This window comes from Gymnoscopelus braueri (assembly GCF_963280865.1).
Source record: "Gymnoscopelus braueri genome assembly, chromosome: 10".
In the NCBI taxonomy this organism is placed as follows: domain Eukaryota; kingdom Metazoa; phylum Chordata; class Actinopteri; order Myctophiformes; family Myctophidae; genus Gymnoscopelus; species Gymnoscopelus braueri.
In genome coordinates this window covers 51,905,064-51,921,625 of record NC_137611.1, presented here as the reverse complement: position 1 = coordinate 51,921,625, position 16,562 = coordinate 51,905,064, and the positions used below count along the sequence as shown (strand labels likewise).

The window sequence follows — 16,562 nt, the reverse complement described above, 5'->3', positions numbered from 1 at the left end:
GTTGTTACACCGCCAGTGGTGACCCGTTGAAACCGGTGTCTCTCACACGCACCGCACGCCGAGTGGTGCGGCGGTTAAACGCGTCCCCGTAGCTTCAATCAGTGTTGCCAGGTTCTGTGAGAGAAACAAGCAACCAGGTCTAGGAAAACCAGCCCAAAAGAAGCGACTATGGGCCACATGAGCACTTTAACATATACATCAGCTATTTGAAAATAGCAGATCTACAAGCTCACAACGCGACTCGTTGTGAGCTTGTAGATCGGCTATTTTCAAATAGAATATTGCGGGGAAATTATAATAAGCAGATCTGGCAACCCTGCCTTCAATGCCAGGTCAAATAATGGTCTCGGGATATCGATGATTCAGCGGTAAAAAGTAACTAAGTACATGTAGTAAGTTACTTACTACAGTAAGTACTGTACTTCAGTAAAAATGTGAGGTATTTTTGTTTTACTTTACTTATATGTTTACCAACGTTGAGACTGGATGCACAGGTGATTGTTTCATGCAATCAATTCTCAACCTGTTGTTTTGGGGTGCGCTTCCCCAACCCCCTCTTGTGTGTTGGCTGGAGACAGAATGGGTTTCATTGCGCGCCTATTGGTTGCACGCATACTGGTTCTAACTTCTTATCAGTGTGACGTCGTCTGTTAATAACCTGACTCTGTCAAATGGAAGAAGCTTGCGACACACATTTTGTTTCACAGCCTACTTTCAAATGCAAATGAGATTTCCGGAGGCTCCTCCGGAAATCTCATTTGGTACCAGGCTAGTCTGTTAAGGGGTCTATTTCCAATTTTCTGTACGTTTACTTTAAAAAAAAAGTAACTACTAAAACGTTGGCCTACCTCTATATACTTTGGCTATTTTCAAAATAATTTATACATATTGAAGACAGTTGTGAAATGGGACATTCTGCGAATCTGTGATGATACTTGAATTTTTGGTACTTTTGTATATTTTCATGCCAATGCTTTTGCACTTTCACTCAAATAAATGTTTTTTTACTGGACTTTTACTTGTAAAGAGTATTTCTACATTGTGGTATTGACGAATGGTAACAGACTTCAGTAGGTCACCGAGCCCCGTGTTACATCTGCCGGTTAGACCGTGTTCAGACGGTTTTCAAAATAAAGGCATGGCTTTTGTCACGTGCTCATGCAAGTATGTGCCGTGAAAGGTTGCGCAGACTGAACGCATTAGATAAATAGTATTAATAACTGATAGAGATCTAGCATAAAATAAGGCTGCTTTAACCCAGACAGTTTAGTTTCATAAAGTCCTAGACAGCACAGATGTAAACATACGATAACAAAACACAGTGGTGAAAAAATAGACCTATACTTATTTTTTTTTACTTGAGTAAAAGTATCAATACTGCAAAGTAAAAGTCCAGAATTCGAAATTTACATTTAAATATTGGTATCAAAAATGTACCTAAAGTACCAAAGTAGAAACTTCTCATTATGCAGAAGAATGTCCCATTTCACAAGTTTTAAAATGTAGCCTATAAATGTATAAAACTAATTATTTTTAGTTAAGCTCACAATGCGTCGCATATATCGCAACGCATTGTGAGCTTGCAAGCTCACAGCGCGCCTACCGCGATGCGTTGTGAGCTTGTAGATCTGCTATTTTCTAAATATTTTAAATTTTAATGAGTAGGCTACTTTTACTTTGGTACTTTAAGTATATTTTGATGCCATACTTTGTACTTTTACTCAAGTAAATTTTGATTACCGTACTTTTACAGTATTGATACTTTTACTTAAGTAAAACAAAATAGTACATTTTCCACCACTCTTAATAACTTATGAGTGACCACTTTCAGTTGTAGAATACATTTTGTGTTTTGTCCACATGAGGGCGACAAAGACCGTGGAATAGAAACAGATTGATGGAGTCTCATGCCCTTGCACTTCATGTAAACCAGTGGTTCTCAACCTGTGGGGGTCCCCACATCATTTTTGGGGGGTCCCCAGATGACAGTGAAGTGACAATATAAGGACTTTTAAGACCTTAATACCTTTGTTGATTACTTTTTAAACCTAAAAGTAATCAACAAACTATAATATAATATATTATATAAATAATTGTCAAATAATAGAAGAGAGACCCACACTTTTTGAAAATCACAGATCTACAAGCTTACAACATCTCACAACGCAAGGCGTTGTGAGATGTTGTAGGTCTGCTATTTTCACAATATTTATGTGTGGAACTGAGTCAAACTAAATATAATGCCTCAACTTCTACAATTCCAGGTGCTTGTCAGGGTGGGGGGTCCCCAGTTCAAATATGATTATTTTGGGGGGCCCCCAGTTCAAATATGATTATTGTGGGGGTCCCCAGTTCAAATATAATTATTGTGGGGGGTCCCCAGTTCAAATATGGTTATTGTGGGGGGTCACAGCCTGAAAAGGTTGAGAACCACTGATGTAAACATTTAACACAATGTTAAATAGTTCCATGGATTTAGGTGAATGCTGTGTTTTTGCTCCATAGTTTGTTTCTTTTAAAGAACGTTATAGGACAAATAAACAAACAGCAGCAATCAAACAAACTCTTCTTCTTCTTCTTCTTCTACTACTACTACTACTACTACTTCTTCTTCTTCTTCTTCTTCTTCTTCTTCTTCTTCTTCTTCTTCTGTACATTTGACACTGCTGCTAAAAATATAAAGATAGAAGATATTAATATGCTTCTGTTCTATCTATCTATTGTCTTGTTATGTTGTATGAGTAGCCTATGATGTAAAAATAACTTGTTGTTTACCCCCTTTTCTTCTCCCCAATTTAGTGGTTTTGCCACTTGATTCCCCCCCCACACACATTTGTGTGTTGTCACTGCTGTTGTTTCCTACTGAGTCTGACTCACCTGCCAGTGAGGAGCCCCCACAGGGAGGACGTAGAGCCTTCGTCCCATTCCTCCCGCCCAACACTCCCAGGTGACAGGTGCCACCCCCAGTCTGTAAGAATACGTGCAATGACCATTCCCCCCACCCGGCTTCCCTCCCCCGAACACGGGCCAATAGGCTCTATGCACAGCAGCCATATTGGAAAGAAATTGGGCCTCTTCTTACTTCCTTCACAGGTGTTACCAATAATACTAATGAAGGCTCTGTTCCATTCAAACAGAGTCAGGGTGCTGATATTAGCATGTTGGCTCACTGGAAACACTCTGCTACACCAGTGGGTCTCAAAGTGTGGTCCAGGGACCCTCATGGTTCCTTGAGGGAGTTCCAAATTAGCCTCGCGTAGCCAGACTATATCATTGCGTGGATATGAGTCTGGTGCCTCTATGAGGACGCTTTTTTTCCAAGGGGGCGGGATCAAAACAATGGCTCTGGACGCAATTGGTTAGACCTACAACCAACTACCAATTACAGTCTCCCATATTTGAATACTGGGCCCTGATTGGTTACCCCAGACTTCTGGAGCAGGAAATGGATTCACAACGGAGCGGGGCCAGACCCAAATCTCTGAGGGCAATTTTGTTTTTGCACTGGCAGATTCGTCTGGTCCCAGGCTAGTTCCAAATGGCCCCTTACGGGTGTGTAACTCTGAGAGTGTACAAATGGAACCAAATGTCCATTTGGTTCCATTTGTACACTCTCAGAGTTATGGGGGTTTGAGAACCATTGTGTTTGAGAACCACTGTGCTGGTTCCATTTGTACACTCTCAGAGTTACACACCCACTGTAAGGGGCTATTTGGGAACCAACATGGAGTGTTTCTAGTGAGCCAACATGCACAATATCAGCACCCTGTCCAGAATAGAACAGAGCCTTCATTAGTATCATTGGTAACACCTGTGAAGGAAGTAAGGAAGAGGCCCAATTTCCTTCCAATATGGCTGCTTTGCATACAGCCTATTGTGTTCACATATAGAAACCCGACAAAGCCGAATGCACCACAGTGGATTTGAACCCACAACCTCTGTCAGGGACTTTTACCACTGCGCAAACCCGATTCTTGAACATAAAACCAAGCAATGTCTGTCATGTGTCATGGCAACAATCGAGCACTTCTGGTTGTTTTAAAAGTATGACATAAACATAATTAAAAACACATTCCCTGATACAAAGACAACTTTGGCTTTAAAGTGTGAGATGAATCATGTCCGATATAGGGGGTCGGGGGAATAAAAGAGCAAATGTGTAGTCTTGCACGGCACACTTAAATCTTAACAATCTAACATGAAAGCTATTTAGACCTACAAGGGAGATGCTGCGGCAACTGGCTGCAATTAGGCGTTGTAATACAAATTAAAAGAGAGAGAGAGAGAAGGGGGGATCTGTTTATTATTATTATTACTATTATTTATTTATTTTTCAAAATTTAAGCATACTTGATGTGTGCTCGCAGGTACACATGCTTATGGGTATCTGTTGTCAATATCAATTTGTTACTGTATTTATTCAGTTATTTATCTTCAGTTTTTTATTTTTACTTTGTATTTGTATATTTACTTAGGCTATTCATTTAGCTTTGTCTGCTTGGACATTAACCAGTAATGGGGGGAGGGGGCATATGGGGGAAAAAACAAAAACGAAATGATGTTTTCTTCTGTCTACTGTGCTGAAAAATGCTAAATAAATATAGCGTTAACAATAGGGGGTACAAAGAAAGCTATTTAGAACTAAGAAAGGACAAGTTGTACTGTATGAACTATCTTTATTCACCTTTAGATAAACAGTCATGGGTGTGTACATGACAGTGAGGGCTTTACTGCACCAACACAGGAGGTGACATTTAGTTTTGATACCACACAGTCGAACATAGATTGCATATCTGATTTCTTCCCTGTGATCAGAACTTTAAAAATATAAAGTTGAATCAATTTCATCATCAGAACACATAAGTTTCATTCACAAATAAACATCTTCATATATATTTGCTGGTTGGTAACTTTGATATATTTAAATGGAGATATACTTCATAAGGATATTATATAATATTTTGTTTTGTGCCCCAGGGAAGACACACTTTTTTCTCAGCTTGATTTTCATTTAAATTATTTCCGGTTTTGCAATATCTGTATCTGGTCAGCTCTAGAATGTCACTTTCATTAAGGATTTCTTTTCATTTAAAAAAACAAAAACAAATTCATGCCGGAACCCTATAGAATGATCATCCCGTCGCTGACACGAATGCCAGTTATCTTTTGGCAAAAGCACAGCAAATATTATTGTTTAATGCAGTGGTTCTCAACCTTTTTCAGGCCGCGACCCCCCAAAATAATCATATTTGAACTGGGGACCCCCACCCTGACAAGAACTTGGAATGTTGGAGTTGAGGCATTACATTTAGTTGGACTCGGCTCCACAGAAAAATATTGTAAAAATAGCAGATCTGCAAGCTCACAACGCCTCGCGTTGTGAGCTTGTAGATCGTCTATTTTCACAATTGTGGCCCCTTTATAGCCAATGTTTGACCAGTTTTTATAGTATAATTTGTTGATCACTTTTGATGCAGTAATGCTCTTTTTTTTCTTTCTTTTTCTTCTTTTTTGAGGTTTTAAAAAGGTCTTAAAGGTCCTTACATTGTCACTTCACTGTCATCTGGGGACCCCCCCACCCCAAAAAAATCTTATGGGGACCCCCGACCCACAGGCTGAGAACCACTGGCTTAATGAACAATGTCAACACCACCTCTACGCCGAAAGGAAATGACCGCACACAGTCAACACACATTCAGCCATTATTACACTACAACGTCAACGATGATGCAAAGGTAACCGTGGTTAAGAAACCACGGCCGAAATGTTCTGAAAGGAAACACTGAAAAAGTCGTCATGGAACACTCAGAATGCTAAATAGATTCACAGCACTACAGATTCTGATCAACTCTCCAATACAATAACACTTGGTGCAGAGAGGATACGGACGGAATATGTCCCGCGTTTGATAACAAACGGCGGGACTAAACGCGCCATCCTTCTCCCACATAAAATCACACAATAACCCATTCAAAACCCGGGAACGCATCCGTGTCGTTTTTAGATTTCTTTGGCTATTCAAAAATAGCAGATATACAAGCTCATAGCGCGGCACCGAGTGTGAGCTTGTAGATCTGCTGTTTTTGAAAAATCCTGAAAATGGGTGCAAATCTTTGAATATGCATGTTGTTAAAGCAAACATTTTTAACTCAAATCTTTGTTTCTGGGGGGGGGGGGGTCCCTGGAACAAAACATTTTGAGATGGGGGTCCACGGCCAGATACATATCAAAAAATTGTTTCTAAATCCTAACAGTGTGTTGTTATATCAGTGATATAGCAACATACTATATTTTTCCATGTCAAGGACCCCCAAAAGAATACGTATTTGGCCACAGACCCCCATCTCAAAATATGTAGTTCCAGGGAACCCCCCGAAGTTTTTTTTAAGTAAAAAAATGTCGCTTTAAAAAAAGTATATTTTCAAAGATTTGCACAAATTGATAGTGCGGCACTCTATGAGCTTGTAGATCTGCTATTTTTTAATAGCCAAAGAAATCTGAAAATGACACAGATGCATTCCGGGTCTTAATGGATTAAGTCGTTGGTTTTGAAGAGGATTTCTTTTTTTTTTCTTTTTTTAAATCCAGAGGAGGGGACATCATGCTTGTGTTGTATTTTTAGTTGTTTTTTTTGGAAGTAAGGTACTAGTGTTTTGGCCAGACAGCCGGGCTACTAGGCTTGACTGGAGAACATTATGATATCATTATGTCGATGTCATTGTCGTTATGATGTCATTATGGTCTTTTCTTCCTGCTGTTGTTATATTATGTTATGTCCTCTTGGAGTCCCTCCCGGCTGTTACTCCACGCGTTGCGTAAAGTTCTCTGGGAAGAGTCCTTTCTGGGCGCTCGAGCCCAGCGTGGACCAGTCGCTTTCTTTCATCCCCGTGAGCCAGCCAGCATCCTGGGAACAAAAGTAAAAGGAAGCCATGCGTCATCATTCAGTCAAGAACAAAGGGGTTCCAGACAAATTCAGGGCTGGTCCGCAGTGGTGGAAGAAGTACTCAGATATTTTACTTAAGTAAAAGTAGCAATACCACAATATAAAAATACTCTGTTACAAGTAAAAGGCCTGTGTTCAAAATGTTACTTGAGTAAAACTACAAACGTATTGGCATCAAAATATACTTAAAGTCCCAAAAGTTAAGGTACTAAAATGTTTGAAAATAGCAGATCTACAAGCTCAAAACGCGTCGCGATGCAACGCGTTGGAGTAGAAGCAAAAGTATTGAAAATTGTAAATACCAGTAAAGTAAAAAATACCTAAAATTGAATGTAAGTACAGTACTTGAGTGAATGTACTTAGTTACTTTACACCACTGCTGGTCCGGTGCATCTCAGGAGCGGGACTGGTATGTGTAGAAGAAGGAAGGCCCTGGAGCAAAGTCGGACAATGAAATCCTTTTCTATTCACAGGGTGCAGGCTAACACGTTATTAGCCTGCACCCTGTGAATGAAAAAGGATTTAATCTACCGAGTTTGCTCCAGTGCCTTCCGTCATCATTCAGTCCCTTCTGCGCTGTCAGTGTTAATTTCGTCGACTAAAACTATGACGAAAAATGGACGCCGACTGCCTTTCTTCACTGACGAAAACTAAACAAGAAACCAAGGGTGCGTTTGGAAATACAGCACTGAGCGCACTGGCCAATACAAACTAATAGGCGAGTGCGCTCCGGTGCGCAATTTTCCGAACGCACCCTAAATAAAAACTAAACTATGCTGACTATAAAGCTATGAGTTAAATGTACTGGCAATTATGTCAACAACAAAAAAACTGGACTAAAATGTTAGGGAGGACAAGAGATCTAGTAGAACTAAAGACATTTCTGTTCATTTTCATTTTATCCTTGATTGCGTGTGGGTGTCGCGCTACAAACATAGCCGATCTACAAGCAGTGTTGCCAGATTCTGTGAGAGAAACAAGCAACCAGGTCTAGGAAAACCAGCCCAAAAGAAGCGACTATGGGCCACATGAGCACTTTAACATAATACATCAGCTATTTGAAAATAGCAGATCTACAAGCTCACAACGCGTCGCGATGCGACGCGTTGTGAGCTTGCAGATCGACTATTTTCAAATAAAATCTTGCGGGGAAATTATAATAAGCAGATCTGGCAACCCTGTCTACAAGCTCACAACGTGACGCGTTGTGAGCTTGTAGAACAAGCTATTTTCGGCACACAGCTAAGTATGGATCGGGCATGAGCGTGCGCTTTGGAGCGTTGTGGGTCAGAGTATAGCGTGCTCTCACCTGATCCTCTAGCAGTAATGTCGGGATGACCAGAACCACATCGCCGGACTTCAAGTCCAACTCATCAGAGTTAGCAGCTTCAAAGTCGTGCATCGTCTCCACCTAGAGGGGAATCATGGTACTAGAGTTAGCATAATAAGTAAGCATAATATACAGTACAGATTATGATCATATCCATCCATCCATCCATCCATCCATCCATCCATCCATCCATCCATCCATCCATCCATCCATCCATCCATGGGGTGAAACGGTGACCTCCTGATTACGTGACATCCCTTCCCAGATACAGCCTCCTAGGCCGCCACCCTCCAAAATAATCCTATTTGAACTGGGGACCCCCCCACCCTGACAAGCACTTGGAATTGTAGGCATTACATTTAGTAATTTTTTTTAGCAAAACTAAACAATAAAAGCCTGGAGATCGAGGCTACATTTAGTTTGACTCGGTTCCACAGATAAACATTGTGAAAATAGCAGATCTACAAGCTCACAACGCCTCAAGCCTCACAATGTTTGCCTCTTTCTTAGGTAATATTTGACAATATGGCCACTTTGTAGTGATGAGCAGGCCGACCCGTAACCCGCGGGTCAACCCGCGGCGCGGGTGGTCGAGTCAGGATTTCAGAGGCAATTATGCGGGCAGCGGGTGAGCCGGTCAGCCGCTCTCACAAAAAAATAATATATATATATTTTTTTTGAACAACATGCTTGTTTATTTAGCCCATGACAATGTTGTGCTACTGCAGACATTTAAAGCGACTTTGGGTACTTAAAAGAGCGCTATATAAATCTGAGCTATTATGATGATGATTATATATTTTTTCCCACCGCGGGTCGTGGGCGGGTTGAGCCATATATTTATATATGGGTTCGCAGGGCGGGTTGAGGCGGGTTTGGTTCCGTGGTGGGGCGGGGCGGGGCGGGTCATGAAAAAACCCGACCCGCACATCACTACCACTTTGGTATTAAAAAGGTCTTAAAAGTCCTTACATTGTATAACTTTAGAAATGTGCAGATACACTTGTACCGTATGTTGGTTTGTTAACTGTTGAGTGAGAAAACAATGTTGCACATTAAGCCAATCATCTGGGGGGACCCCGAAATAATTTGGGGACCCCCTAGGGGTCCAGACCCCCAGTTTGGGAGCCACCGCCCTAGGAAGGAACTAAAACACTGAGCGGAACACAAAGAGCTTAAACGGTTGACAGAACCTGGCTGTGTACCAACCAACGCGTAAGTTCACAGCCAACTCTCTCCTCACAATCCCAGTTGGTCTGTAGCGATTACTCTGTCACTGCAGTTCCGTGTTGACAGTAATGTATTAATGTATGTAATGTGTATGCAATGACAGTAATATATGTATGTCAGGGGATCCCAGTGGGTCTGTAGTCACTGCAGTTCTATGTTGACAATAACGTTCATCTGTTTATTACATTAAACATTTAGTTTGTTTTGCATTAACCCATTCAATCCGGGAACGCATCTCTGTCATTTTAGATGTCTTTGGCTATTAATAAAACTAGATTTGAGGGCCGCTTTGCGGCCCTCACATCTAGTTTAACAAATACAGGTCAAGAGACCCAAAACGCCAAAGCCTGGTGTGAGGAGATGCTTCGTGGCCCTCACATTTAGGCCCCAACCTTATATTGTTCCAATTCTTCTCTTTCTACCTGCCTGGCATTTGCGTGGCTCAAAGTCAAGACACTATTGCAGCGCTCTAATTCATCATAGTCTTCGATCTGTAAGAGATATGTATTTATGAACGATGACGGCGACCTGGCCTAATTATAGCTCTGCACACACGTCATGCAAAGTCCGGCCTCTCTGGCTTCTCCTCTCCTCTCGGCTCCTCTCCTCCCCTCTCCTCCTTCCCCGCTTTGCTTTGCGGCCCTAACCTCTAGTCACATCCTCCCAACCTCCCAACCTCGGTCATGTGATAAAGAGGTCAGACTTCCTGTATCTGGTTGCTATAGCAACCTGCCAGATCAGGCTGAGGGTCTGATAGGCAAATCAGAGAATCAATCAAACCGAGAGTCCGATCACTGATCGAGGTGGGGTAAGATGCCTAAAACATAGCCATAGCTCTGATCAAAAGTCTGTGACGGGTCTTGGAGGCATGTGGAGTGATCCTGTGCTTGCGAATCGCTGCCACACTTCGGAGCTTTTGTCAATTATATAGTAGTAAGATAGCAGATATACAAGCTCATAGTGCGGCACCAAGTGCAGCGCTATGAGCTTGTAAATCTGCATTTATTTTAAATCGTGAAAATGTGTGCAAATATTTGAATATGTATTTTTTAAGGGAAATATTTTTGACTCAAATCTTTGCTTCTGGGGGTCCCTATTACAAAATACTTTGGCCAAATACATATCATTTTGGGGGTCCTTTAAATGAAAAAGTTTGAGAACCACTGATATAGAAACATACATTTTTCATGTAGGATTGTAGGATTTAGAAGACATTTGTTTTATCCCCAGAAGCAAAGATTTTAGTTAAAATGTTTGCTTGATTTGAGTTAAAATGTATTCAAAGATTTGCACAAACTTTCACGATTTCTCAAAAATAGCAAATCTACAAGCTCATAGCGCGGCACTCGGCGCCACAAAGACACCCATGTACCTGTCAAACTGCTTCAAAAACGTCAATGACGTACACAATCACAACACCAGAGGGAAGGAACTAATCACGTTCAACCCAGATTTGGCTAGGGATTAAATTAGTTCTACTGCTATGCCACCAAAATGTGGAATGCCCTACTGACAGTCATACAAAAGTGTGAATCCTTACTCTCCTTCAAAATCTCTCTAAGAGAGCACTAACAGGTGGCTACAATAAGGAACTGGCTGCAAAAACTAAAAAGTCAAAGCCTAGCAAACCCCTTACTGTACATATATGATGTTTTTGCATAGTAGTGTATATTTGTCTGTCATTAAATGTTTCGATGAATTGAGTACAAAGGACCCCAATGGAAACAAGCCATAGTGCTTTCTTGGGTTTAAAATCGCCTTAACAGACCTTGTATTGAACTGCACTTTCCTGTGCTTGTCTTTGACAGCTGTTAATAAAGTATTCAATCATCAGTCTAAATCAGGGGTCTTCAACAGGGGGTCCGGGACCCCCTAGGGGGTCCTCAGAGTTACTACAGGGGGTCCGCCAAATCTTTGTGTGGTGGGGAACATTAGCATAGCAGATCTACAAGCTCACAACGCCTCGCGCTGCGAGGCGTTGTGAGCTTGTGGATCGGCTATTTTCGGAGAGTCAGTGTAGAGGGGAAAAGAGCAGACCAAGTAATGAGCTAACTAAATATTGATGGTTTAAAGGTTAACTATCTGAAAATACAAATGAACATGAATCCAGCTATCTATGAAATCTATGAAAAAGTGTTTTCTGCAACACAATTTTACACAATATGTAGTGGGGGTCCCTGCTTCATCTCTCTCTCAGCAAGGGGGTCCTTGGCCTGAAAACGTTGAAGAACCTCTGGTCTAAATAAGAAAAGGTGTTACTCAAACAAAAAAATGTGAGTGGTGCCTTCGACGAGTTCATTTAATTGAGCTATTACTAGCCTAAGACTGCTTTAAAAGTACTTAAAGTACTTAAAGTGTGTGTGTGTGTGTGTGTGTGTGTGTGTGTGTGTGTGCGTGTGTGTGCGTGCTTGCATGCGTGCGTGCGAGTGCACACGGTCAAGTGTAGGAGTGGCTGGCACCACTCAAAAACACAAGAGGTTAAAATACGGAGATAAGAGGTTTCAGCCCGGACAGCGACATGATCATAAAATCAGTGTATATGAACGACAGAGTGGAGCAGGTGACCTTGTACATGAAGCCTTCAGGCAGACCGGAGGCTCCCCCAGAGGAGCTGATGGCGGTGGTGATGATGGTGGGAGAGACGATGTCGTTGTCCCTGTCGTCGTCTCCTTCGTTGCTGGAGGCCGGCTCGATCACCACCGACGGAATGGACATCTGCTCCTAGACGACGGCAACCAAACACATGTCAACCCATTAACCCATTAAGACCGGGAACGCATCTGTCATTTTAGATTTGAACCACTTTAACCATTATCTTATACTTTGGCTATTCAGAAATAGCATATCTACAAGCTCATAACGCGCATAGACGCCCATTCTCAAATCATGTTGTTCCAGGGACCCCCAGAAGCAAAGATTTGAGTTAAAAATGTTCGCTTTGAAAAATATATATATTCAAAGATTTGCACAACCTTTCACGATCCGTTCCCGGATTGAATGGGTTAACCCATTCAAACCGGGAACGCACCTGTGTCAGTTTAGATTTTATCCATAAAAGTGAAAAAGAGGTAGGGAAGTGTGTGCTCTAAACTCAAGGCATAGGCTACACACCGGCGATTATGCGAATATGCGCAAAATTCGGACTCGGTCCGAATAAATAAAAGACGCTTTTTCGCTCCGCGAAACTGATGTGGAAGCTTGCATTGACTTTATAAGGTTTTAAAAAAAAACGTATTATTCGCATGAAAAAATCGCCCCCGGTGTGTGGACCTTAAAGGAGAATTTTGGACTAAAGTTTTATTACCTTTTCTATGATGTTATGATATCTTAGGATGAATGGTACAGTAGAAAAATGTCATAACTCCACCCCTGGTCCGCCACAGCTTAAAAGGTGCGCGGATAGGCCTTAGGTTAGATCACATATTTTAATAACTTTTTTTTTTTTTTTTTTTTGTGAGATCTGATGTTCATAGTGACAGAACACTGTCAAAATTCTCCTTTAAGGGCTGAAAACAGGTGCGGGAGGCCAGCATGAACGTCCATAAACAACAAAAAGGCTCGCACACTGAAAGATGAAAACTGAGGCTATTAGATTTTAAAAATAGTCCTTTACTTACAAAAGTGCAAAAAGTGACATGGTGAAATAAAGTGACACAGAGAGTGGACGTTTCGGTCCTGGCACAATTTTTTTTTGAGAATCACTGATTTTAGAAGACATTTGTAGAATCGGCCTCAGGTCTTAACGCGCTCGTTTGACGTCAAGGGACAATACAAAGACTGTGGTTAAAAAGAACATGGAACCGCGTGACGGAAATAATTGGAAGGTGAGTGGAAATGGCTAAACAACATTTGGTAGCTTCAGTTGAAGCCAGCTCAACTTGTACTGTAGCTTTGCAGGTTGTGTAGCGGCTACAAACGCCGGGTGTCACTGGCCTCCATTGAAAATGACCAGCCTGTAACTAAATGTTTTACTGTACCTCTTTGCTGTTAAATTTTTTGACTAATGAAGTATTCAATCAATCAATCAATCAATCAATCAATCAATCAATCAATCAATCAATCAATCAATCAATCACCCCATCCCTATAGGGTCAAAACATTAATTGATCATCAAATCACAAGAACATACAGCCACGAAACTGCTGATCTACTCAGATCAATATATAGACACTGATATTGTAGCTGTTTCAAACATTGTAGTAATGTGATCATGATTCAATTTAGTTCATGATAAATGGTGGAGTGTTTTTGATTCATGAAAAAATCTATTTACCAGAATCTCTTCTTTTGGAGACTGACTGTCGTCTGCCACAGTCTGAAACAGGCAAAGACGTATCAGAAACACTAGAATGTTAACTGAATTTGTGTAGTCTGAACCGGCCATAACGCTGTGTTAGTGGTTGGATGACAAGGCTATCATATTATGAATGTTAGTGGTTGGATGAGGCTTGGGGAGATAAGATAACATATGTTAGTGGTTGGATGATGTGATGCAATGGGATTTGACATTGTTTATTGACTAGAGTTCTGCAATAAGGATAAGAGCGTATGCTAAATGTCTGATTGTAAAGGTAAGGATCGCCCCAAAACACACTCGCCCCCATTTTCTTTCGCGGACCGCTCGCCCCTAGCGGTTCTTGTATTATTGTATTTGTTTTACTGAGGTCAAGGTTAGGAATAAGGTTAGGGTTAGGCATAGTTTTACTAAGGTTACGTTTAGGATTAAGGTGAGGTTTAGGCATAGTTTTACTAAGGTTACGTTTAGGATTAAGGTGAGGTTTAGGCATAGTTTTACTAAGGTTACGTTTAGGATTAAGGTGAGGTTTAGGCATAGTTTTACTAAGGTTACGTTTAGGATTAAGGTGAGGTTTAGGCATAGTTTTACTAAGGTTACGTTTAGGATTAAGGTGAGGTTTAGGCATTGTTTTACTGAGGTTACGTTTAGGAATAAGGTTAGGGTTAGATATAGTTTTACTGAAGTTAGGTTTAGGAATAAGGTTAGGGTTAGGCATAGTTTACTGAGGTTACGTTTAGGAATAAGGTTAGGGTTAGGCATAGTTTTACTGAGGTTACGTTTAGGAATAAGGTTAGGTTTAGGCATAGTTTTACTGAGGTTACGTTTAGGAATAAGGTTAGGTTTAGGCATAGTTTTACTGAGGTTACGTTTAGGAATACCTGGTGGCAACCGTTCCGAGGTCACCGCATTAGACCCGGGGTGAGCGTGTTTTGGGGCGAGCGTTCTTGTATTCATTGTAAATGGACAATTGGAGTCATTTATTTACCGGTGTTTCCTCAGCATTGCTGACTTGTCTCTCCACTGGAGCAGAAACTGTCTCCTACACATGATGAAAAAACACTCTATTATGAGATCATCATCATCATCATCATCATCATCATCATCATCATCATCATATTCATCATCAAATATACATTTGAAACAGTGACTGTCTAATCAGTGACTAATGATGTTTAAATGTTTGACCTTAATGAAAACGTGATGTTTGAATGTTAGTGATTTATTTAAACATAATTATTTAAATATTATTCATTCATTGTCTCCGCCAGAGGTGGAGAGTATGTTTTCGTTCTTGTCCTTCCGTGTGTCCCCCCGTCTCAAGCGGACATTGGTCAAGCTTCACGTGACACGTGACAATATTGTTGTCACCAATGCTCTGATTGGCTAGCGAGATGCATGATGACATAGAAACCTATAAATAGCAAATGTGCTTCAAAAAATCATTTATATTTTTTGAAGTGAGCTTCCATCAGCCAAGCTAACATTGGTCAAGTGACACGTGACAATATGTAATATAAATAGGTAAGACAGGATTAATCAGGAACAGTACTGGCGGAGACCTGTGCTCCGAGGAGCACATTTTCTAGTTAAAACATATTTCAATGTTAGTCATTCATTAAAACATTATTTAAATATTAGTCATTCATTAAAACCTATTTAAATATTAGTCATTAATTAAAACATTTAAATATTAGTCATTGATTAAAACATATTTAAATATTAGTCATTCATTAAAACATATTTCAATGTTAGTCATTCATTAAAACATATTTAAATGTTAGTCATTCATTAAAACACACTTACCCAGGGAGTATCTTCTCTTGGAGGTGTTGTGTCCAAAAGTCCAGCAGGGGGCATCTAAATGCAGAGAGAAGCAGGGTCAGTTAACATGGGCACACAATGTAATGCATTGTGTGTATTGTTTGTCATTTTGTTAGAATGTGGAAGCAGTTGGTTCTGTAGCCTAAAATAGCCTGATCTACAAGCTTGTAAATCTGAGCTTGTACATCTGCTATCATCTACTTGTCTTATGCTTGTTTTATAATATGTTTATGTAAAGTATAAAAGCTAGTAAATTCGTAAAACATGTTTGCTCCATAATATACCTGGTTCTGTTCTTCTCCTTGTGTAGTCGCTGTTTCATCCACAGGAGAGCTGACAGTGGACTTTGAAAAGACAACATCCATTTTACTTCTCACATCTTCAAGTAGTGATTAAAACCATTATTACATGAAAATGCGTTATATTTACTACGTCTAAGGTTGAATCAAGCATTAATTAATTAATCTAATGGGATATAATGGCCTATGTTGCATAACTCACAAAATATATCAAACAGATTAGGATTAAAATAAGTGTTAAATAGATCTATATTCTGATAGTACTCATTGATATACAGAGTGTTTGTATGTTCAGTAAACAGGTTCAGTAACAGGAGTCTCCATGTCTCGACTGCTCTTCAATAAACCAAAACTGCATTTTCAGGTCGGGATACCTATTTCATCCAATCAGCAGAGAGAACTTGCACAGAATATAGATTAGACAAGTTAAATTGGAAGTGACGACACAAAGAAATGAGTAGACTAAATTGGAACTCGATCACTATAAAATTGAAGCTGATAAATGGGTACTCTCTCCTGATTGGCTGAACATTTAAACCCACCTGAAAATGTATTTTCTGTTTATTAAAGAGGAGAGGCGGGGAGACCCCTGTTACTGAACAAACACTTTACAGCAATCACTATCACAATATAGAGCTTAGA

The 16,562-nt window shown here is 40.5% G+C and overlaps 1 protein-coding gene across 1 annotated transcript in view; it reads right to left on the bottom strand.

Moving 5' to 3' along the window:
* Nucleotides 1–6,679: 6,679 nt before the first annotated feature.
* amph (amphiphysin) overlaps nucleotides 6,680–16,562 on the bottom strand; it is a 47,942-nt gene continuing 38,059 nt past the window's right edge. Inside the window, exons 20-26 of the mRNA XM_080439663.1 lie at nucleotides 15,906–15,965; nucleotides 15,604–15,657; nucleotides 14,786–14,839; nucleotides 13,777–13,818; nucleotides 12,069–12,224; nucleotides 8,253–8,354; nucleotides 6,680–6,904 (exon numbers count right to left, since the gene is read on the bottom strand). Of these exons, the coding sequence (XP_080295789.1) occupies nucleotides 6,800–6,904; nucleotides 8,253–8,354; nucleotides 12,069–12,224; nucleotides 13,777–13,818; nucleotides 14,786–14,839; nucleotides 15,604–15,657; nucleotides 15,906–15,965 (573 nt within the window). The 3' untranslated portion in view covers nucleotides 6,680–6,799. The remainder of the gene's footprint in view (nucleotides 6,905–8,252; nucleotides 8,355–12,068; nucleotides 12,225–13,776; nucleotides 13,819–14,785; nucleotides 14,840–15,603; nucleotides 15,658–15,905; nucleotides 15,966–16,562) is intronic.